The sequence below is a fragment of the Cynocephalus volans genome, chromosome 2 (genome assembly GCF_027409185.1).
Source record: "Cynocephalus volans isolate mCynVol1 chromosome 2, mCynVol1.pri, whole genome shotgun sequence".
Taxonomy (NCBI): domain Eukaryota; kingdom Metazoa; phylum Chordata; class Mammalia; order Dermoptera; family Cynocephalidae; genus Cynocephalus; species Cynocephalus volans.
The window spans coordinates 154,221,251-154,242,841 of NC_084461.1; the positions used below are offsets into that span (position 1 = coordinate 154,221,251).

The 21,591-nt window shown below is 42.3% G+C and overlaps 1 protein-coding gene across 3 annotated transcripts in view; it reads right to left on the bottom strand.

Moving 5' to 3' along the window:
* Positions 1 to 18,082, bottom strand: part of BOD1 (biorientation of chromosomes in cell division 1) — a 42,645-nt gene extending 24,563 nt beyond the window's left edge. Inside the window, exons 1-4 of one of the 3 annotated variants that reach the window (XR_010022593.1) lie at positions 17,597 to 18,082; positions 13,607 to 13,731; positions 9,372 to 9,640; positions 7,494 to 8,421 (exon numbers count right to left, since the gene is read on the bottom strand). Coding sequence is in view for 1 of the 3 variants with exons in the window: in XM_063085284.1 (XP_062941354.1) it covers positions 9,445 to 9,640; positions 13,607 to 13,731; positions 17,597 to 17,839 (564 nt within the window). In the remaining 2 variants the exon portion in view is untranslated. Of the gene's footprint in view, positions 1 to 7,493; positions 8,422 to 9,371; positions 9,641 to 13,606; positions 13,732 to 17,596 lie in introns of those variants that run through there. The other 2 variants (XM_063085284.1, XR_010022592.1) reach the window with 2 other exon arrangements.
* Positions 18,083 to 21,591: the final 3,509 nt, after the last annotated feature.

Consider the following 21,591-nt stretch of genomic DNA (forward strand, 5'->3'; position numbering starts at 1 on the left):
GTGGTTCCTTTTTTTTCATTTGTTGTGACTCCTCAGTCCTATGTGGGTCTATTAGTGGTATTGCTGGCCTGTGGGCCACCAAGTCCCTCTTCTCCCCTGCCACCTTGAAGCAACTTCATCCAAAGGGCACAGCAGTGGCTTTTGTTGGCTCCTGCTCTGCACACTCAGCAGCTCCAGCCTGGAAATGGCCAGGGTTCGGAATGGTTAGAGTGGTTTTTTTCTTTCTCTCATCATGGCTTCTCCTGCCTTCATGCTCTGTAGGTCTCTCCTCCTCTTCCCCTGAGCACTAGTAGCCCCAGCTTGGCTGTTGTGCTTTTTAATAGTTGTAAATTAGTTGATTTGTGGGAGTGACACTGGGGACCATCTAGTTGGCCATCTTAGCTGGAAGTCATTTTCATGTCTCAAAAAATAACTTTAGGGGCTGACCCCATGGCTCACTCGGGACAGTGCGGCGCTGGGAGTGCAGCGGCGCTCCCGCTGTGGGTTCGGATCGTATATAGGGATGGCCGGTGCACTCACTGGCTGAGCGTGGTGCGGATGACACCAAGCCCAGGGTTGCGTTCCCCTTACCAGTCACAAAAAAGAAAAAAAAAAAAATGACTTTAGTTGTCGTAACATGTTTTTTATTTTAACAGTCCTCAATTGATTTTGTTCAGCAGGTTGTAGCCACCTGCACTTTCCGCTTCTTCAGCACTGCCATGTCCAGCCACATGCCACAGGCCTCCTTATCCTGGTCTCTCTCTGCCTCATGGCTGCTGAGGAGACCAAGCAAACGGGACACTGGACACCAGCTCAGGATGCCTCAGGGAACCTCAGGAAAGGGTATTTGTACTAACTTTACAACTTTTCTGTAAGTTTGAAATTATTTCAAAGGAAAAAGAAAAAAAGTTTTTAAAAGGTTGTGCTGGCCAGTTAGCTCATTTGGTTAGAACACAGCCTTTTAACACCAAGGTCACAGGTTCGGATCTCTGTACTTGCCAGCTGCCAAAAAATAAAAAATTATCTATTAAGATTTGGGCATCTTAGTTCAGGGTATGATTAAAAGCCAGGCTTTTCAAACTGTGGTATATACAAGGATATGGGGGTACTTCAAAAGGCTCATAGGAAGATTTGTATTATCTTTTAATTCTATTTTTCCACAAACTTTTTGAAGTACTCTTGTACATACAATGGAATTTTATTCAGCCTTAAAAAGGAAGGAAATTCTGACATATGCTACAACCTAGAGAATGTTTTAAGTGAAATAAGGCAATCATAAAGGACATATACTGTATAATTCCACTTACATGAGGTACCTAGATCAGTCAAATTCAGAAACAGAAAATAAAACGGTGGTTGCCAGGAGCCGGGGGAGAGGAGGAACAGGCCGTTACAGTTTAACGCGTACATAGTCGCAATTTGGGAAAATGAAAAGTTCTGGAGATGGATGATAGTGTTGGTTGTACAAACTACAATTAAAAATGGTTAAGATGCTAACTTTTATGTTATGTGCATTTTACCTCAATTTTTGTAAAAATTGGGGGAAAAAAAGCTAGGCTCTGGAGTGAATCTTGGCTTGGACTCTCAGTTCTGATACTTGTCACTGAATAATCTCAGGCAAGTGCTTGCTTCTTTCTTTGTTGGTGAGGACAAATGGCTGTAACGGTCAGCACGTGGTAAACACTGAAAACGGGTTAACTCCTCTTCTTATCCTTCCTCATCACTGACCCCACAACTCTGCCAGGGTGCTATCATTTTCCCCAGCTCCCCTCTTCCCGCCCCAAGACCTGTTGGCCACTCAAAGCTCCAGAGCTTGCTATCTTCTCCTCTCTGTGTACTTCCTCTGGGGACAGGTAGAGAGGTGGAACATGTCCCAGCTAAAAGCAGATAGAAAAACTTACATGCTCATACATGCACCGATTGTCTCTACAGAGAAAAGTATGGAACTAGTAATAGTAATTGCTTCTGGGGAGCAATTCTGAGAGACTGGAGGGATACTGGTGGGAAACTTCTTACTGTTAAACCCATCTGCATCCTTTAAATGTGTTCCCACATAGAAGCATTATCCATTTAAATACACAGATAGATAGGTAGACAGACAGATCAAATTACCAAAGAGGGAGCCTCTATTTTCTCCTGTTTCACATTCTTCTGTCTGCTGACATCTTGCATTAGTCCTCACCTCTCCATTCAAACTGCTCTGTCCTTGTCGATAAATTTAGCAAAAGTCTCCCTCTATATCTCCCTGTCTTCTCTGTAGCATTTTGATATTTGAAACACCATTACTCTCAGCTTCAGGGAAACCAGTGAAATGTAACCATGATTAGGGGAAGGGAAGGGCCACATCTATCTTGGACACTGCTATAGTCCCACAGCAAAGCTCATTGCCTGGCATGCTTGTTAGTGCTACACACCTACACACACACACGTAATGAACAAACCATTAAACAACAAAAAAAACGAAATCAAAACGAAACTTATTGACCACCCTTAAAAGTAAGCTCAATAATAGCACTGACAAACTCGCAAAAGACATCTTGATGTGCAAATAACCAGAAATAAAGGCAGAGGTCATCAGTTTTTAAATTAAGCTGTCCTGGTTGTGATATTATACTACTGTTTTGCAAAATGTTACAGTTGGGGAAACCAGGTAAACATCAATGTTTACACAGGCTCTCAAAGAAGTTTTCCAGTTTGTAAGCAGAAATTAAAGAGAAGAGTGATAATCCAAATATTTGAGGACTTATGTTGGATAAGTTAACTGACTTTGGGACCTAAACAGCAAGAAACAAATGTAGAGAATGCCTATGTGACAAAGGCCTGAGTGCAGTGATAAGGATGTGGTAACCCTGCAAACTTTTTAGCTAGACAGAATGGCTCAGGGAAAAAAGTGTACTTTTTTTTTTTTTCACAGAAGCCACACAGACTCAAGGTTTAAATCTAGAGAGGGTATAAGTGTACAGAACCAAAGAAATACAACAGACTTGAGAACCAAGTCACAAAAAAGAAGTGTGAGTATGGATTCTGCCAGTGCTGCTGATTGGAATCGATTAGGTAGAACTCCTACTACATTTTTGGGATTCACTCTGACCAAACAAAACAAAACCAAAGCACAAACAACAACAACAAACCCATAAGCCCAGGTTTCAAGTCTGTTCAAAACTTAAACTTTGGGTCTCTAGTCTCCTAGAGGCTGAATGTGGATTAAGAAAGCTGCATGACTTCTAAGGAGAACAGATTCTCCACACATTCAGGTGTGGCAAAGAGGAGGATGGAATAGAAGGATAATGGAAATGAAGGAATTTGGCAGAGGGTGAAGCCAGAGGCCGCAAGAACAATGGAACAAAAAGGCTCCACCCAGTCCTAAACAAGGAACATCTGCCATGCCTAGGTTAAGTTGCCTCAAAACAGCTGCCCTGTGGGATTTTGGAATCCCAGGAACTGCAATATTTTCCATTCTACCCCTCTCCAATTATTCCTCTGTTGCATGTTAGGTGGGATATTAGGCAGCCAATTTGCCTTTTTAGCTCTTAGGTCTAATAAAAGAAGAGCTGCCTAATTAATTCCTAGAGACATCCCAAACTTCGAGTTTGATGCAGTGACTAGACGGCACTTTTGGATCATCTTCTGTGAAGCAGGCTTATTATCTTTGTGGGAAAGATATGCCATTTATTTAGTGGTCAGAAAGACATACTGAGGTAGACTGCTAGGGCTCACCCATATTTAGTTCTCCTCTCCTTCTGGGCACAAGTGGATTATACCTGTCTGTTGTCTTGCAGTTGGGTGAGGCCATATGGACTAGTTCTGGCCAACGGACTGTGAATGAAAGTGCCATGTATCACTCACAGGCCATATCATTTGATTCCTCTGAGACCTTTCAATGTTCTCTTCCCCTGCTGAGCTCTTGTGGAAGAGGTCTTGGATTAAGAGGATGGAGCTAAAAGATTGAAGCAGACAGTATACGAAGTAGCTGCATGAAGAACAGTTGCCCTCGAGTGTTGCCTGATCATGGCCACCTTATATCCATGAGGAACTCTTGTTCTGTTAGGCCACTGAGATTTTGGTGTTTCTTTGATCACTTACTGCAGCATAAATCTATCGTGACTCACACAGCCCAGAGCAGTGGCAGAGTCAAGACTCTTTAGCCAGCATATTCCAGGAGTTAGCAGGATTGTTGTGAGGACGGCCATCAGGTTAAGATCCCTGGTCATGCTGAACCTGACAAACTCCTCCTGCTCCCCTACAATTATCTCTATAGATACCTAAATGCTGCTTCCTTAAGAATACTGGATAAAATGCCACATTCAGCCTCTCTGACCACTGTCTAACTTCTACCATCCCCAACCTATTGCTGTCATTTAAAAAATTTTAAGCTACATACATTGATCAGCCTACACTGCCAAGCCCTATTCTGGCTTTGGCCCTGGAAGAGACTGCCACTTGGGGTGAATCTGAACTTCTGAGAACACCGTGTGTTGGTTTTATCAGTCTGACTCACCTCTACATACTGTCTACATCCTGCTACTTTCAGTTATTGTGGGAAGAATTCAATCTGGACACCCAGGTGGAAATGTTAGAGGGAGAACTTCAACTTCATTCCTATCTTGAACATTTTAGAACCCAACTCATGTAGCTGAAAACCTAGTCTCTATGTTTATGGAAATCAAAGTCTACAAGATCTGGTCCTATAGCTAAAGAGACATTTTTGAATAATTGTAAATAATCACAGGACAATGATACTCTAGGGCAAGTAATTCAAATGACCACATGGGCCAGCAGGGTGATGGAAATAAGTGATGCCAGCCAGTGGCATTTGCATGTCCCACATATTGTCTAAGGTAAACTAGCTGCTACTTAGCTTTAGTTGATTGTTCCCCTGTGAGATTACAGGGCAAGTGTGGCCAATCTCCTGGCATACAATGCCTAAAATCCTTAGAATCTCCAAAGTGGTGAGTCTTTCTGTATGCTAATGAGCTAATGGCTGGCAGCTCCTAGGTAACTTCAGGATGGGGGCTGGTCACAGGAAAGACCAAGGCAGTCCCCCCACCAACCTCCAGGGATGGGAGAGGGACTGGAGTTAATTTGATTGTGAATGGCCAACAATTTAGTCAATCATGCCTATGTAATGAAGCTTCCATAAAACCCAAGAGACCTGGGAAAAACTTCCGGATAACTACACACATGGAGGTTCCTGGAGGGTGGCACTCTTGGGGAGAGCCTTCCACCTTACCCTATGTATCTCTTCATCTGTATCCTTTGTAATATCCTTTATAATAAACCAGTAAACTAAGTACATGTTTTTCTGAGTCCTGTGAGCTGCTCCAGCAAACTAACCAAACCCAAGGAAGAGGTTGTGGGAACTGATTTATAGCTGGTTGATCAGAAATTCCAGAGACCTGGACTTGTGACTGGAATCTTAAGTAGGGGGCAGCCTTGGGAACTGAGCCCTCACCTTGTGCAATCTGATGCTATCTCCAGGTAGGGCTGGAATTGAATTGGAAGACACCGTGCTGGTGTCTGCTGAATTGTTGGCTTGCTTGCCATTGGAGAGAAATTTGGTCACAGAAGTTGGTCTTCTGTGTTGTGAAAGCAGAGGAAAGACTGTATGTTTCTCCCAGTCACTCAGGTTCTTAAATCAAGATCCTCATGACTGTAATGCTAATGCTTTGAGGGTTTTTAAACGTTGGTAATATCTCTTCATGTCTAAGAGAGGTTAGCTCTGTGCTTCACTGGGCTTTTGCCAAGTGGTGGTTTTTCCAAATACAACAGGGAGAGAAGCCTAACTGGTATGAGGTCAGTGACAACCAACTTCTTGTTTAGGAATGATTACAGCAAGAGTGCTTGAGCGGCCAAGTATTTTTGGTGGCCTAGTCTTCCTCAGGTAGGAACTTTTGTCTCGGGACACACAGAACTTTTTTACTAGGTTCTGCATGACTAACCCAATACTCAAAGCATGAGAACTCAGCTGAGGATGCAAACAGGATTAGCTGGTGACCATTTCCTTAGGAGAAAGTAAAGAGGCTGGCTTTCTTCTACCCAACCCTTCTAATGCTGTTTGTCTTAACTCACCCTCCCGAGCCTGCCAATTTGACTGTATCTGAGGAAATACGGGCCCTTCTGTCCATGTGACTTACCTAAGAGACAAAAAGTCACCTTTCTGTCCCAATAGTAGTGATGTGTCTACAGTTACTTTCGTAATCTGATAATGTTCGGCTCCATTTTTTCAAAAGAAATCACCTCTCGTCTAAGTGCCTCTCAGTGGATATAACAAAATGATTAATAAGAATAGAAACTTTTTGGTATCTTAGCATATTTAACATTTTGAAAATTAGGGTGTTTCTCATCAACAAGTCCAGCCTTCTCTAGTAAAGGAAAAAGCAAAGTAAGATAACTGAGATGGACCAAAAACTGCCTATCAAAAACATACAAAATGTAGTCAACCGAGCATTTGGGGGTAGAAAGGATGAAGCTTTCTCTGGCTGTTTGATCTTGCCCTCTTTGTTGCTGAGTTGAGGTCAGAGTTGGATAGGCAGATGTTGGGAGGCTCAACAGAAAGTAGCTGTGCATAGAGATCTTCCTGGACAGATGCCTCACACGGAAGGAGTTTCCCATTAAAGGTTTGTGGTCTTTAAAAAGAAGATACCCCAGTTAGTCTGAGAAGCTTCTCTGCAAACAAGGACTGGTAAGACTGGCCACTCCATGCTTACCCATCAGTAGAGCAGAGATGACTGGAGGGCCCCTTCTTTGGGCCTTTTTTCAAGGCTTTGGTTGTTGAGTCGTGTGTCTGAAAAGGTCAGCAACCTGTTTCATGTGGAAATGGAATTGTGCCCACAGATGGGAAACAGATTATGACTGCTACCTGCCCTAAATGTATGGCCAGCTTGCTTTAAAATGAGGGCACATGCTGCCAAAACATCTTGCTGAATATGACAGTACAGTCCTAATTTAGGGGTATTTATAGTAAAGGTCAAAGTGGTTCATTTTAGTAGTGAACCAACTGAATCGGTTAAAATTTCAGATTAGCAATATCCAGTAACAGGCTCAACCAAGAACCAAAGACTCTTAAAGTAACCTTTACATTATCCAAAGCTCACTATACAAAGTGAGTTCTGAGACCAAGCGGCATTAGCATTTCTTGGGAGCTTGTCAGAAACAAATTCTCAGGTCCACCCCAGAATTTCTGAATCAAAATATACATTTTTCCAAGATCCCCAAGTGATATTTCTGCACATCCAAGCCTGGGAAACACTGACATAATATACTGCCCTCAACTGAAGACCAGTGTCAGCAATGGTTCAGGGAAAGAAAGAAAGTACCTGGCCCCTTCTAGCTATATCTATTAGCGTCAAAGAAAGAAGAGTTCCAACTAGCTTCAAGGAAAGAAGAATTCCAATTTATCTACCAATCCTTCACTGCTGTTAAATCATGTGTTGTGCACAGAAATGGCATACAGGCAGAGGAAAAAGATCACCCTTTATAGACCCTGGGTCTAAAATTCAGTTGGAGCTTCAGAGTAAAGAGTATCAAATGATTTTAATATAAAACTTAAGCCATTCACTTTTCTAAAAAACACAAACATGAATAAAATAAACACACCTGAGATTCACTAGCCCTTGCAGGATAGAAAGAAGCTCTGGACAGAGAGCCTGCAAATGTTTTTCCTTATACCTAATGTCTGAGCTTCCACACACATTCTAGGGTTTCATGTTTTGTCACCTATTACGAGGAAAGGAAATAGGTTAGAAGATTCATGTACAAGAAGGTCACAATGGGGCTGAGCCCGTGGCACACTCGGGAGAGTGCGGCGCTGGGAGTGCAGTAGCGCTCCCGCCACGGGTTCGGATCCTATATAGGGATGGCTGGTGCGCTCACTGGCTGAGCGCGGTGCGGCCGGTCACAAAGAAGACAAAAAAAAAAAAGAAGGTCACAATGACATTAAAGTTATCTGATGCTAATGGCTGTACATTCTAGTTTCAACTCTGAGAAACAATATCAAATAGCTACTGTGAGTTAACCTTTACTGTCATTATTCTTTGGATTATCTTTGGGACTGGTTATGTTCTTTCATTGTAGCTACTGTTTATTCCAGAGTACCACCCTAACATCCATGTGCAGTCTCCATGTTCAAGTATAAAAGTTTGTTTCAGGACAACCCAAGGTTGCTGTAGTGTTTCTTTAGATCTCTGTAGTGTCTACTGGGAGTCACATCCTTGGACTGTAGTGGTAAAATGGCAGTACAATGCAGGGGACACACACCGTCAACTTTCCCATTGCTAAACTTGCTCCCTGTTCAATCTGGACACTGCCCCACAGTCAAAGTTAAAATCTTGAAATCAGTGACGGCCTTGACCTAATCTTCATTCTGCAGCTGTACTCATATGTAACTGAATCCATTTCATCACCATTAATTAAATGGAGCTTTCAAAAGATGTCAGGTAAGTTCTAAAAAGAAAAGATAATCATATTAAAATGCTACTTTTTCATAAGAGACTATATTCATTTAATTTTATGCTCCTAAAGGAATTTAAAATTAAACTAGAAAAAAAACTGAAAAAGAACGTTTTACACTCCATAATGAACCCAACGTCTTCTCCCAACAGAGGCACAAAAAGAATCCGTCTCCTAAGAGAAGGCCCCACGTAAACCTGATGCTCTTGCAGTGTTCTCTCAGTGAGTCTCAAAATGCCCCAGTCTATTCACCTCATTGACCTGATTTATTAAGAATAACAGACATCTTAAAGAATCTTAAAAAGAGAATGCCAATAGCAGAATGAGGGGATAAGGCACACTCCAACAGTCTCTAACGATGGCTAAGTATGAGTCCACTGTTTACTTGATCACTGCTCATATTTACTAACGTCTCCCAAAACCTGCAGAAAGCATTCTTCTGTGCATCTACAGCTGATTTTTAAAATTAAATTTAATCCCAAATTTAATAAAAAAGGGAGTGCTCATAACAGAAGACTCCCATGATAATTGACAGTGGTAAACAAATTCCTACTAAATACATGGAAATCCAGCAGAGCGCAAAGCAGACTGAATCCCATTTAGGACAACACTTTAGAATGCACTGCTTGATTTTATATTAAAATTGCAAACCAAAGTTAACTCATGTCTAGGGGAGAGACTCATTTAAACAACTTTAGAAAACAAGATTTTCATTTGAATTTCCCTTGTGCACACCAATTATCCCAGTTGGTTTCCAATGAAGCATCTATTCACACTTTAAATGTTTAGCTCTGATGGCACAGAAAATCATACACTCACTGACACAGGAAAATGCTTCTAATTAGTTCTGAGTAAAAAATGACTCGTAACAGTAGGTGAAGTCCATCTGCAGTAAACACTTTTCTGAATAGATATGAAATATGATACCCGATATTATGGCTTACCCCTTTTCTATCCATTTTATATATCTATAAGCCAGAGATGAATGCTCCTGGACAAAAGATGGGATACTGGACCTTAGGAAGCATCCTGGGATGGAGCTGGAGGATCTTGACTCTCAGGCTCTGGAGGGGGCGCTGGCACAGCTTCTTTTTTCTGGGCTGCCAGGAACTCGTGAATTGCTCGTTCTATCTGTGGCCTGAAGATGTGGTTTAGTTTTGGATCCACCACCTGGGAAATAATCCTGTCTACTCCAGCTTCCAACATCCCTGACCTTGTGGAGACAAACAGATCATTTTGTTATTTTGTTCCTTTGAGATTCATCTTTAGCCCCAACAAGTATCATGTGAGAGAGCCCAGTAAATATTCACCTGGTTAGAGCTACAGCCCTTCTACGGAGTTCTTTCAAAGGACAATCCACTTACCACATAGAGTTCAAGCCATTACATATTCACTTTTGAAGGGCAATTCACAACTTGCAGCTACCTAGTATTCCTAATTCACAATCTCATCCACTACCACCTCAACCTTGTACAAAAGAACCAAATAAAACTAAGCAGACTGCCTTAAAGACTAAAAACAAGTGACAACATGGCAGGAAAGCACTCGATTACATGTGTAGAGATGAAAATCTTAATTGTACTGTCAAAGCCAGCAAGCCTCAGATTTGACTCCATTTCCTTCAACGTTTATTCTCTTAATAGTCAAAGCAGAAGTAGCTTCTAGCAGCAACCTGGTTACTAAACCTCAAACCTTACACTAATCAGTCAGGGCTGGGAGTGTTTACATCACCAGCAATTCAACGTGGCCTTCAGCTGTGAATGGTACTGATAACACATCTCAGACAACTTGGAAGCAAACAAGCAAACAGAAAAGAAACAAATTGATTCTAAGCTCCTACAGGGCTAAAATACAGCCCCCAAATCCTCTTTTAAGTAGGGCAAAAATTGGTCAAAATTTACCATTGTCTGTATTCAAACACTTGGGGTAGGGTACTGAGCAAAATTATGGTGACAGGAAACAAATCACTTCCGAACAGTCTGGAGAAGAAACCATACATAGTCAAACTGAAATGTTCCTCTCAAAGGATTAAACTGTTCAAATACGATCACAAGCATGTGGGCAAGTTTTACTTATTTTCCTTCAGACTTGGGAGTTTTCTGGCCATTCAAGCCCTTACTTGGGTGAAAATAGGTCCTGCAGTAACTGGGCAAATGGCCTGTTAGAGACAGCAAAGGAAACCAATGAGTGAATGTAGAGTGACAAGAGAGACAAGAAACAGGCCCTGAACTGGGGAAGCTGATTAACGTGGTAAGTGCTTCCCGGGTTCAACAGTAACTAAGAGCTTATGGACAGGAAGCCTCAGTGTAAACACACTGCCATTACAACACTGAAAAGTACACTTTCAGGTAGACCATGCATTAGACAGCATCTCTGCCCTTAAAGACGAGCACTGAGAAACATGGTGAGGTCAGCTATGAAGCAAAGCCAGTTTTCCTTAGTCACAAGCCAATATCTATCCAACTTCAAACTGCTTCCTGAGTCAGATTCAGAGGTCTTTAATGGATATATGAGCCTAATGGTATGGACTGTTTGTCCCCCCAAAATTCATGTTGAAATCTAATCCCCAATGTGATGTTATTTGGAGTTGGAGGCCTTTGGGTGATTAGGTCATGAAGGTAGGGCACTCATTTATGGGATTAGTGGACTCCAAAAAACTAGCTAGCTCTCTTTCCACCATGTGAGAACTAGAAGTTGGCAGTTTGCAGCCTGGAAGAGGGCCCTCACCTCACTTCATCAAGTGGCCATGCTGGCACCATGGCCTCAGACTTCTAGCCTCCAGAACCATGAGAAGTAAATGTCTGTTGTTTATAAAGCCACCTAGCCTATGGCACTTGGTTAAAGAAGCCCCAGCTGAGCAAGACACCAAGAAAACAAAGCAGCCAGAGTGTAGTTCACTTTTAAAAACATTTGGGGAAAACATGGAATCTTGCCAGGAGCCTAAAATAGAAGATGAAATGAACAAATACCATGTAATCAAAAATTAAATAGCCTTGTTAGTCATAATTCTGTTCACCAGTAGAGCCTAGCTTCCTGTTAAGCCCCCTTTCCTGTAGAAATGGGTTACAGCATCTGGGTCTGAACAGCCAGGGCAGTGAAATGCTCTTCAGGGTCTCATCTGGCAAGGGCGCTCTAGGGGCAAGTACCAAGTGTTCACTTCAAAACTCCATTAGAGTTTGCCTCAAATTCAAAATGTTAAGAATCACAGAGAAATATCCCAGCAGTATTAGAGCCAAATTCATGTTTTCAGGTTAAATACATTCTAAAACAAATCAAAAAATAGGAAAAAATGTACACAGATGGTAAAACTATAAAGAAAAGCAAGGAAATGATTACCATAAAGGTAGGAATATAGTAAACTTCTAAGAAGAGGAAGGTAATGCCTGGGGCCAAGGCGTTTTGGAGGGTACTGATAATGTTGTTTCTCAGCCTGTGTGGCGATTTCAGGGATGGTCTAATTTTTTATTATTCTGTACTTTTCTGTGTTACATTCCCTCTTAAAGGAATGTAAAAAGAAGTGCCATGTGCACACCTGGAGAATGGCATCAATATGCACTATGGAAATCAAAAGCAGTGTTGACAGTCTTTGTACCATTATGGTGGCTTTCCAAATATTTCAAAATATTCAGTGTTTTGATTTACTCTTTTAATATGCTAGGCTGATTCTTTAGAAGGTAGGGTAAACACAAGTTTATCTAACTGGTTACTTCAGCTGTAAAATAGGCTTTTTCTGAGGATTAGCAGTAACATGTGTAAGGACCTGTGCAAGATATATAATAAATAGTTGCCCAATAAGAGGCAGCTACTGTCCCATTCTTTCTGAAAGATCCCTGTACCACCAGTCTGTTCTCTAGAAAGGAAAGGCATTGGGTATCTTTTGATATCATACTTCTTCCCTAACACTCAGAGAGCTTGTACAAATTTTAGCTTTCTTTGTTTAAAAAGATTCAGATTTCAGCAGCCATAAGCCATACTGAAAGTGCTAATTGGTTAGTAAAAATTGGTCTAGAAATTTTTTTAAACGTCTAATTTTGAAATAAACTAAACTCACAGGAAGTTGCAAAGAAATGTACAGGGAGGTCCACACCCTTCACCTAGCTATTCCTCATGTTAGCACCTTTTAACTACAGCACATTACCAAAACCAGCAAAACGACAGTGTTGCAATTCAGAACATATAGCGGCACTCATTTGTGTGCGTGTGTGTGTGGCTACATGCAACTTTTCTCACGTGAGCTGTTTCATGTAAGCACCACCATTAAGATGCTTGTCTGCACCATGACAAGATCCTCTCCCCTTGTGCTACCACTTTCAAGTCATGCTCCTTCCATACCTAACCCCTGGCAATCACTAATCTGTTCTGCATCTCTATAAGTTAGCTGACGGGTGTTATAAATGGAATCACGTACCATGTATCCTCTCAATATTGGCTTTTTTCAGTCAGCATAATTCCCTGATATTTCTATTTTTGAAGAGGCAGGCTTTACAAGCTTTTAGATATTCCAGGTGAGTTTAGTAGATCAAGGAGGCCTGAACATAAGCATTGGTATTAGTAGCAAAAAAAGACTGAATAGATTAGAAAAAGCTTAACCAGATTCCATGACACACCTCCACTTTTGTGCCCAGTGACACTGAAAAGTCACTTGGATGAGCTATCATAGTGCCTTTATTAGCTAAGGTTGAGTTTGTCATCATGAAGGACAATACTTGAATAAGACTTTATGTCTTCCTGAAAGCTGCCACTATACTTTACATGTGGCCATGGTGGACTTAAAGAATTTATATAACTCACATTCACTTGTGAGAATAAAGACCCAGCTCCTCTTGCCCAAGTTCCAAACACTGGTATCTTAGTGTAGAACTCACATGTATGGTCACACTACACTGAAAACTTCGAAGAGCAGAAAGTGTGTCTCACAATTTGGCATATCTTTTGATGCACCCAGTAGAGAAGCACACGCAGGAGGCTTACACAGGCTGAATAAACAGCAAGAATTTCATTTGACTGTTCTACTTACTTTAACATTAATTTTAATAAAGTAGCGGACAGGTACAAATCCTATAAGATATTTGATATAAAGGACTATCAACCCTGACTAAACAGTGACTTGGATCATCCTTCTTGTGCATCATACTTGTGATTACTGCCTTTTCAAAAGCTCTAAATTCTGCTTACTTACTGTACCACACTCTGCCTCAGACCATTTCGCAATTGGTTTTTGTTCATTGTAGGATTCCATTCCTGCTTGTCCAGATGTGTTGACACAAAATTATCCACTTTCTGCCTCAGGTTTTGGTAAGCTGGCTAAAATATTAAAAAGAGGAGGCAAAGTCAGGAGTTATATGCACCATTTGGAACTCAGTCATTCAGAACATTGCTTTTCTCAGAAACATGTATTTTCAAGTCTAAATACACTTCCATCATGACTATGTAGATTTCAACGCAGCACAGCAGTCATGAATTAATGGCTAACATGAGCGCCCACTTTGTGGTGGGTGGACACACTGCCAGGTGCTTTACTTTTATTATCCCATTTACTGTTCAAGTAACTCTATGTGGGAGTACCTATTAGCATTCTCCTTGCCCCCCATTTTAGAGATAAGAATTTTAGGCTCGGAAAAAATAAACAACGTGCCCACATGGTTAAAATGTGGCAAAGCTATTTGCCAATCAAAGAATATTGGTTCTAGCCCTAGCTCCACTGCTTACTGGTAATCTGACTTTCAACAAGTCTCCTGGCCCCTGAGTCTCAGCTATTTCCATCTATAAAACTGAAACATTACTGTCCCACTTGCCTCACGGAGGTGTTCTCAGCAACAAACAAGGGCTCAGAAAAACCCCTGCATAAAAACAAAGGGCCATGCACACCTCGGCATGACTCAGGAATGTACACCGAAGTCAAAGCCTATGAACACTATGAAAGGTATGGGGAAGAAACACATAAGTTCAAAAAAGAGCTTGAGAACAACTTTGGTCTCAAATGTAAACAGGAGAACAAAGTTAGAAAGTAATTCAGCGAACACAGGAATGGATGTCTTGAGCCTCCAAGGCCTTCTGGCGCTGCCAGGTGCTCTTCTCCAAACCAGGTGTGGTAGTGTGGACTGCCGCAGCACTTCACTCCCCCCCCCCCCCCCCATGACAGAGAACACTTCTTCACCCAGGTGACACTGAATGCAGCAATGTGATTTGCTCTGGCTGCTGGAGTGTTAGTGACAAGAGGCTTAAATGTGGTTGTGCTACCTAGCTTGACTCTCGTGCTCCAGTGACCATCTGAGGGCATGTCATGAGTAGCCCCTACCCCTACGGCCTGGGGCATAAGATGGGCACATGTGCAGCAGGCCTAACCCCAACCCCCAGCCTGGACCCAAGGACAACCTGCAGCCCACAGCCAAGCCTGCCAGCTGAAGCCCATCTAGATCAGCTGAACATTGGTTGACTTGCAGTGCTATCAGCATGAGAACAAATGCTTGGCATAAGCCACTGAGATTTGGTTTTGTTATGCAGCATTATTGTGCCAAAGTTTCCTAATACTCAGAGCAATAAAATTGACAAAGGAACTAGTAGGCCTTAATTCCCTGAGTGGACTCTTCCAAAAGGCCAAGAGAGCAGACTTTCAGACACTCTCCACTAAACCTGGAAAGAGGAAGGAGGGGAGATGAGTGAGGAGTAAAATTCACAGATACGCACTATCGGCCTAGCAACTCCTCCTTCTTGGTAACTGTCCTCCCCTCCTCATAAGGGTAGGGCAGTAGGTGCCATGTTCTCCTGCCACAGGGGTGAGTGCCTGATCCACTCCAAGACAATGCTGACATTCCCTGGGATTTTCTGAACTGGAGCTAAGAGTCTCTTTCTAGAGGAAGAAGCTGTAACATGGAATCAAGAGAAACTAGTAACCAAATAGATGACTCCACTCTGCAGTGACAGATGAAAGACACAGCACCAGTGGAGAATCCCTGGTTCCAAATGCATCCCTACCCTTCTGGCACAGTTTGTTCATTCAATCCTTTCTTGGATTTCATGAGATGACAGATTGTCCCCTTTGCTTAAAGAAGTTAAAATTAGATTTATCACTTGAAACCATGAATCTTGATAATATACCTTCTACTCAAAAGAACTCACCTGGTCTGAGATGATAGAAACTGTTTACTGAAAAAGGAAGGACAGTGAATGTCACCACCAAATCTTAACTGACCTGGACAATACAGAACAATCCCTTTAGTTCATGAAGTGAAAGGACTTAATGTGCCTGCCATTAACATTTTACTGTACAATCATCCCTTTGTATCCTTGGAAGATTGGTTCCAGGACCCCCATGGATATCAAAATCTGTGGATGCTCAAGTCTCTAATATAAAACAGCAAAGTATTTGCATATAACCCACGCACATCCTCCTGTATACTTTAAATCATCTCTAGACTACTTATACCTAATACAATTAAATGTTACGTACAAGTTGTTATATTGTATCATTTTTACCTGTATTTTTTATTTTTTAAAAATATTTTCCATATTCAGTTAGTTGAATCCATGAATGCAGAACCTTCGGATACAGAGGCTGACTGTATTATCTCTCTCTCCCTCTATTCACCTATCCGTTTATTCTATTTGTCTATATTTTGGATGCACTGCAAAGTAAATTACTGACATTATCAGTATGCATTCCCCTAAATACTTTAGCAGTCTGGGGCTGGGCCCAAGAATGTGCATTTTTAACAAGTTCCCAGGTAATGCTGATGCTACTAGTCCAAGGACACTTTGAGAACCAGTAGGCTAAAGCAACAAAAATCTCATCTGTCTGAAAACACTATCTTCAAGAATTAAAAACAACCTGGTAACTACCAGAAGGAATAGCTAAGAAGTCTTAGTGTGAAAAACTCCAGCCTGCTCTTCCCCAACAGCTTCTCGATACTCTCTGTGGTTGTTTTTAATCACATGCACAGATTGATTCAGCCACACAAAACCTGATGGAACATAAGAAATATGAGTGGGGAACTCGTGATAGAATTGAGAACACCAAGTCCTGAGAAAACTGAAAACTCTGTCAAATGCTATCTGTGAGCCTTAAATAAAGAAAATTAGATAGTTTGTTTCAGACACAGCACTTCTACTTGGGTTTTTCATCTTGGAGGAGTACAATGGTATAAAACAATTACTATGTATATAGTAATTGTTTAAATGTCTGGTTTAAATATGAGTTTTCTATCCTAATGTAAAAGCTTTGAGGATAGGGTAGTGACTCACTTGTTCCTGTATCCACATAGCCCAGCACATTATAAGCCAATAAATGTTCAATGAATAGGTCTTTTCTTATCTTTAAGGTCTACCTTCAAGCTCATAATCTTGCTGTGAGATAGGCAACAGATTTCCATGATAGGTTCTGAGAGGAGAAATCACTACCCCGGAGGAGCTGCCAGTAACAGAGCTTCCTGACCCTAAAACCACAGTCTCCTTAGAGAAGTTTTGGAAAGGGAGAAAATGAACATCCCAGCCACTACTGTATGTCTGACTCTGACACACACATAACATAATTGAATCCAGATCACCTTGGCAAGTAGGTGAAGTGAAACAGCATTTTACTAGGGGAATAGGCCTATGGCATTAGGATCTAAAATAGGCACCAAATTCCCTTTAATCAACAGTGAAGTACAAAATAAGGGTGCGGTTTCTACAAGTTATCTTAATTCAACTGCGTACTAAAGTCTGTAAATCACCGAGCTAGAGAAAAGAAAGGAGTAAAAAGCTATATTATGCTAATGACTGTGTAATTCAAACCATTCTGTGTTTAATGTCGGCTCCTTAGTGGTGAACAGAAAAGGGGTGGAAATTCTAAAGCATTCTTGCTATCTACCTGGCTTTCTCCATTGCCCTTAACATGTTGAGGCTTGTTTGTTACTGAGGGGCTTAAAGGGGTTCCATCTTGGCAAAGATAGGGTCTAGGCTCTAAAATCCGTATCGAATCCCCACGTTCAGAGAAGCGACTGGGCTGGGAGTGGAACCCACGTGTGCATCACTCAGAAAGCTCTCTGTACTGCCCCAAGCGGTATAAAACCTCATTTGCTGAGATTTCTGAACGATCTTTGGTTCGCTCTTGGCTTTGGGAAATCAAAGCTACAACCGTGGCGGCCTCACGCCCAGCCCGGATCCCCTCGACCCAGGCGGCCTCAGCTACCTTGGTGTCCACGTCGGCCAGGCAGTCCCGGCGGAAGCTGTCAAACAGGCCCCGGCTCTTGAGCTGCTCCACGATGACAGCGATGAGCTGCGGGTCGCCGGGAGGCAACGAGGCTGGGTTGATGGGGCCACCGCTCCCGCCCGCCCCGGTCGCACCCGTAGCTGAACCAGCCGAGGCCTGGCCTGCTCCGCCGCCGCCCACCGCGCCCGTTCCCCCGCCGCCGCCGCCGCCGCCATCCGCCATGGCTGCGCCACCGACCCCCGAGAAAGACCGAATACGGCTTCTTCTCCGGGACAGAAGGCCTGGGTCGTGTAGAGGTGGGGGAGGAGGAGGGGAAGGAGGAGGGCCCCAAAGAGGCGGAGGCGGAGGCGGAGGCGGTGGCGGAGGCGGTGGCGGTGGCGGTGGCGGTGGCGGTGGCGGGGAGAGAGGCAGTCCCTGAGGCAGCGGAGGAGGTGGCAGAGGCGGCCCAAACCGCACGCTCAATTTCTGGCGCGTTCTACATGGCGTCGCCGTTTCCCTTTGCATTGTGGGGCAGGAGGTTTTCTGCAGCCATCTCCGGCTTTCTTATAGGCAGAGATCTGGCCGACTGAAACTACAACTCCCGGCAGTCATCGGGATCTTTCGTTGCGGGTTCGCGGGGCAGTATGGGAATTGTAGGCTCAGGCCCCGGTGATTGCCTGGCTGGCCTTCCCCACCCACTCACTGCAGATGTTCCACTAAATAAGCACTTCACAGCAGTGCTTGATTTTAAGAATCACCTACGGAGCTGATTAGAGATACGGTATAGATTATCAGGTTTATCCTTTAAGGATTGTGATTCAGTATTTCTGGGTAGGGGCCTGGGAATCTGTGCTTTTCACATGTACTACCACGTCCTCCTTAAACAATATGATCCGGGAAATTTGGGAAACGGGTCTCATTAAATTTCCATTGTTCAAAGATTTGTGGTGTTTTACCCCCTTCTGATTTTAATAGTAATTCATACTCATTTTAGAAAGTTGAAAAAAATAACAGAAACGTGTGAAAAGAAACGTCTCCCTCAAGTCTGTCTTACATGAATGTAAATTTCCTTCCAAATATTAAATATTGTTAATAACAATAATGATAAACTAATATTGAGTAATTGGAATATGCCAGACGTGATGCTATGCACTTTACGTACACTGCTTTGTAACAATCTAAAAAGCTGGTGCTAAAAGTAGAAATGATGCAGAGATGGGGGCGTAAGAGACTTAGTTACCCTGATCACATAACTAAAGGTGGAGGAGTAGGATTTGAACCTAGGTTTCTTGAATCCAAATCTTACATTTTTAACCTGTACTACATCCTGAGAGCTATCTGGTATCATACAATAGGTAAAGCTTTGTATTCTGATTGTTTTATAGCCACAATTCACCACTGAAATTCCATAGCTGCTACCACTATCTTCTCTTTGTTTCATCCTTTTGTCCATTATTATCTCAACTCCTGCAAAATGTCTGCTCTTGTTATTTCCTCATCTTACATAAGTAATGAAGGGGATGTAAACAATAAATTTTGTAATATCCTTAGCTCCTGGGAAAATGCAGAATAGGCAGAGATCTAAGATACTCTCCACTCCAACATTAACTACTCAAGAGAGTTTAACGCTGAAAATAAATATTCAGGTGTTAGGTTATACTCATCCTTTAACATCAGCTCCGTCATTTTTGATGGTTAAATTGATGACAAACATTCTCACCATCCTTGAGATTACTTAATGTCTGTTCCTACTAGTTGACCCCACACTGATCACTCACCTTTAGTCTCAGGAGGAGCCCCATTCAGGCTGCCTTGGCCCCTTGTTCATTCTCATCCAAGCTCCTTGATCACTCTGACCAGCGTCTCTTCATTTATGGCACAGCACACCTTGCTCTCTTTCCTCAGGGAAAACTTTTCTGACATCCAGGCCTGATCTATTCTAGTCTCCCTGATACAGATTCTCAGAGCCTCATTCTTGCAATAATCATTGTAATTGAAAGTGAGTAATTTATAGGCTGATTGGCCACCTGTTTCCCCTTCTAGAATGTAAGCTTTTGAGCAGGGATCACGACTTGTTCATCACTGTGTCTCCAGCCCTTAGCACAATACCTAGCTCAAAGTGAATGCAAAGTTGCTTTTTTGTATAGCTGTGGCATAGGGTCAGAGAGTGTGTGGGTAGGGTCATTTGTAGCCACAATCTTCAGAAAAGAAAGAAGTATTGTAGTAGGAGATGATGGATTCATTTATCATTACCTAATGGGTTAAGTGATCCTGGAGATTGGCAGCAGATGGTTCACACTGTGGAAATCTCACTGTCTGTCATGGGTACCTTGTGTCCTGGTGACTGGAACTCTGAACCATGAAAAGATGCTGCATTCTGAATCCATGACTTTGCCTCTGGGGTTGATGTAAATGGGGTGGCATGGGGGGAATGAGGAGCGAAGTTGATCAAGACTAAGGGAGGCTAATTATTCATCCAAACCTTGGAATAGGAAGCCTCCACTACACCCAACCCCCCCCCCCTTCTCAGTCAAGAGACTGAGATTGTTGTAATACACAACAATGGTCATCAGGGAGCGCCATTGCTATATTAATCATCTGGAACATTTGGCAATATCTGTGAATATTGTTTTAACTTTGGCCTAGGAAGTAATATCTTTTTCAGGTATCTTGTAGGTAACCAATTATTGTTGATTCTCTGTGTTAAAACTTATCTGTAACAAGTTGCCCAAGCCCGATGAATTACACGAATTTGGTGCTGGAATATTTTGTGTCAAAGACTACATGAGAAGTTCAAACCTTTACAAGCCCAACTCCAGACTTTGCAGAAACTGGAAAATGAGATCAATAGTTTAAGGGAGATATAAACAAGTAGCCAAGTGCATGGGCTTTTCACATCAGATGGTGCTGGATTGGAATCCCAGCGCTGTCTCTTTGCAGGTGGCATGATTGGGAAATTTGCCTCACTTCTCTGAGCCTTAGTTTCCCCAGGACAGTGGAGAGGGTTAAGCACCATCTTGGCAATCCATTTTAGCACCATTCCTGGTGCTTAGCAAAGGTTTAATAACATATGTCATCACAAATTTACATTTGGGATAGGAGGTTATTTGATTAACTTCCATCTCCCCTACTAACCTCTAAATTTCACAAAGGCATGGACTGTCTGTTGCATTGTAGAGCAGTGCCTGGTACATAAAAGTCTCTGTAAGTATGTGATGGATGAAAGATAAAAACAAAAATGAGGGAGTGAATGGGAAATTTTCTCTTCTTAGTATAGGATAAAGATATTTAAGACTTTTGATACTGTCCTGGACTAAATGTCGGAATACATTCAATATTCAAAGGCATCAGGTACAATTTAGTGATCTGTCCATAATATGTGACTCAACTGGACTACATAGCTGGGACTGGGAGCAGGCCCAAAAGTTAGAAGTTGGTCTGTGGGTTGCCTTGGTAATCTCCCAACCAACTAATCTAATCTAGTCCTTAAGCAAGAGAATTCCAGAGCTCTAAGACTGAACCCAGCTACATTTAGATCCCACATCCACTTGGGGAAGACTAATTGCTGGTCCATATTCATGTTCATGGGGTGGATCTTTTTCTTCTTGCCTCCATATATTCATCCAATATATTGCCAATTCTTAGGCTGCACAGCTGTCCGTCTCTTAACAGCATCCAGAGTGTCTTGAGATTGCCTATCTGTAGTGTACTGGCTACATCTGCGCCATCTGATCTCTGCTGCTTCTGCATTTCCTTGTTTCTTGCTTGTTTCTTTATGATGTTTTCCAGCATCTCTATTGACAGATTGGACACTAAGAAAACAAGACTTTATATAAACAGAAGTGTTCAGTGTCAATCACCACTGTTACCTCCTCACCTACCAAACATTCATCTTGGACAAGATTTCAGGTTGCACTGTCTTTAGCACATTTCATTTAAAATTATTATTACTAAAAGATGTGTAGTGAAAAAGGCACCCTAATATAAAATAGAGA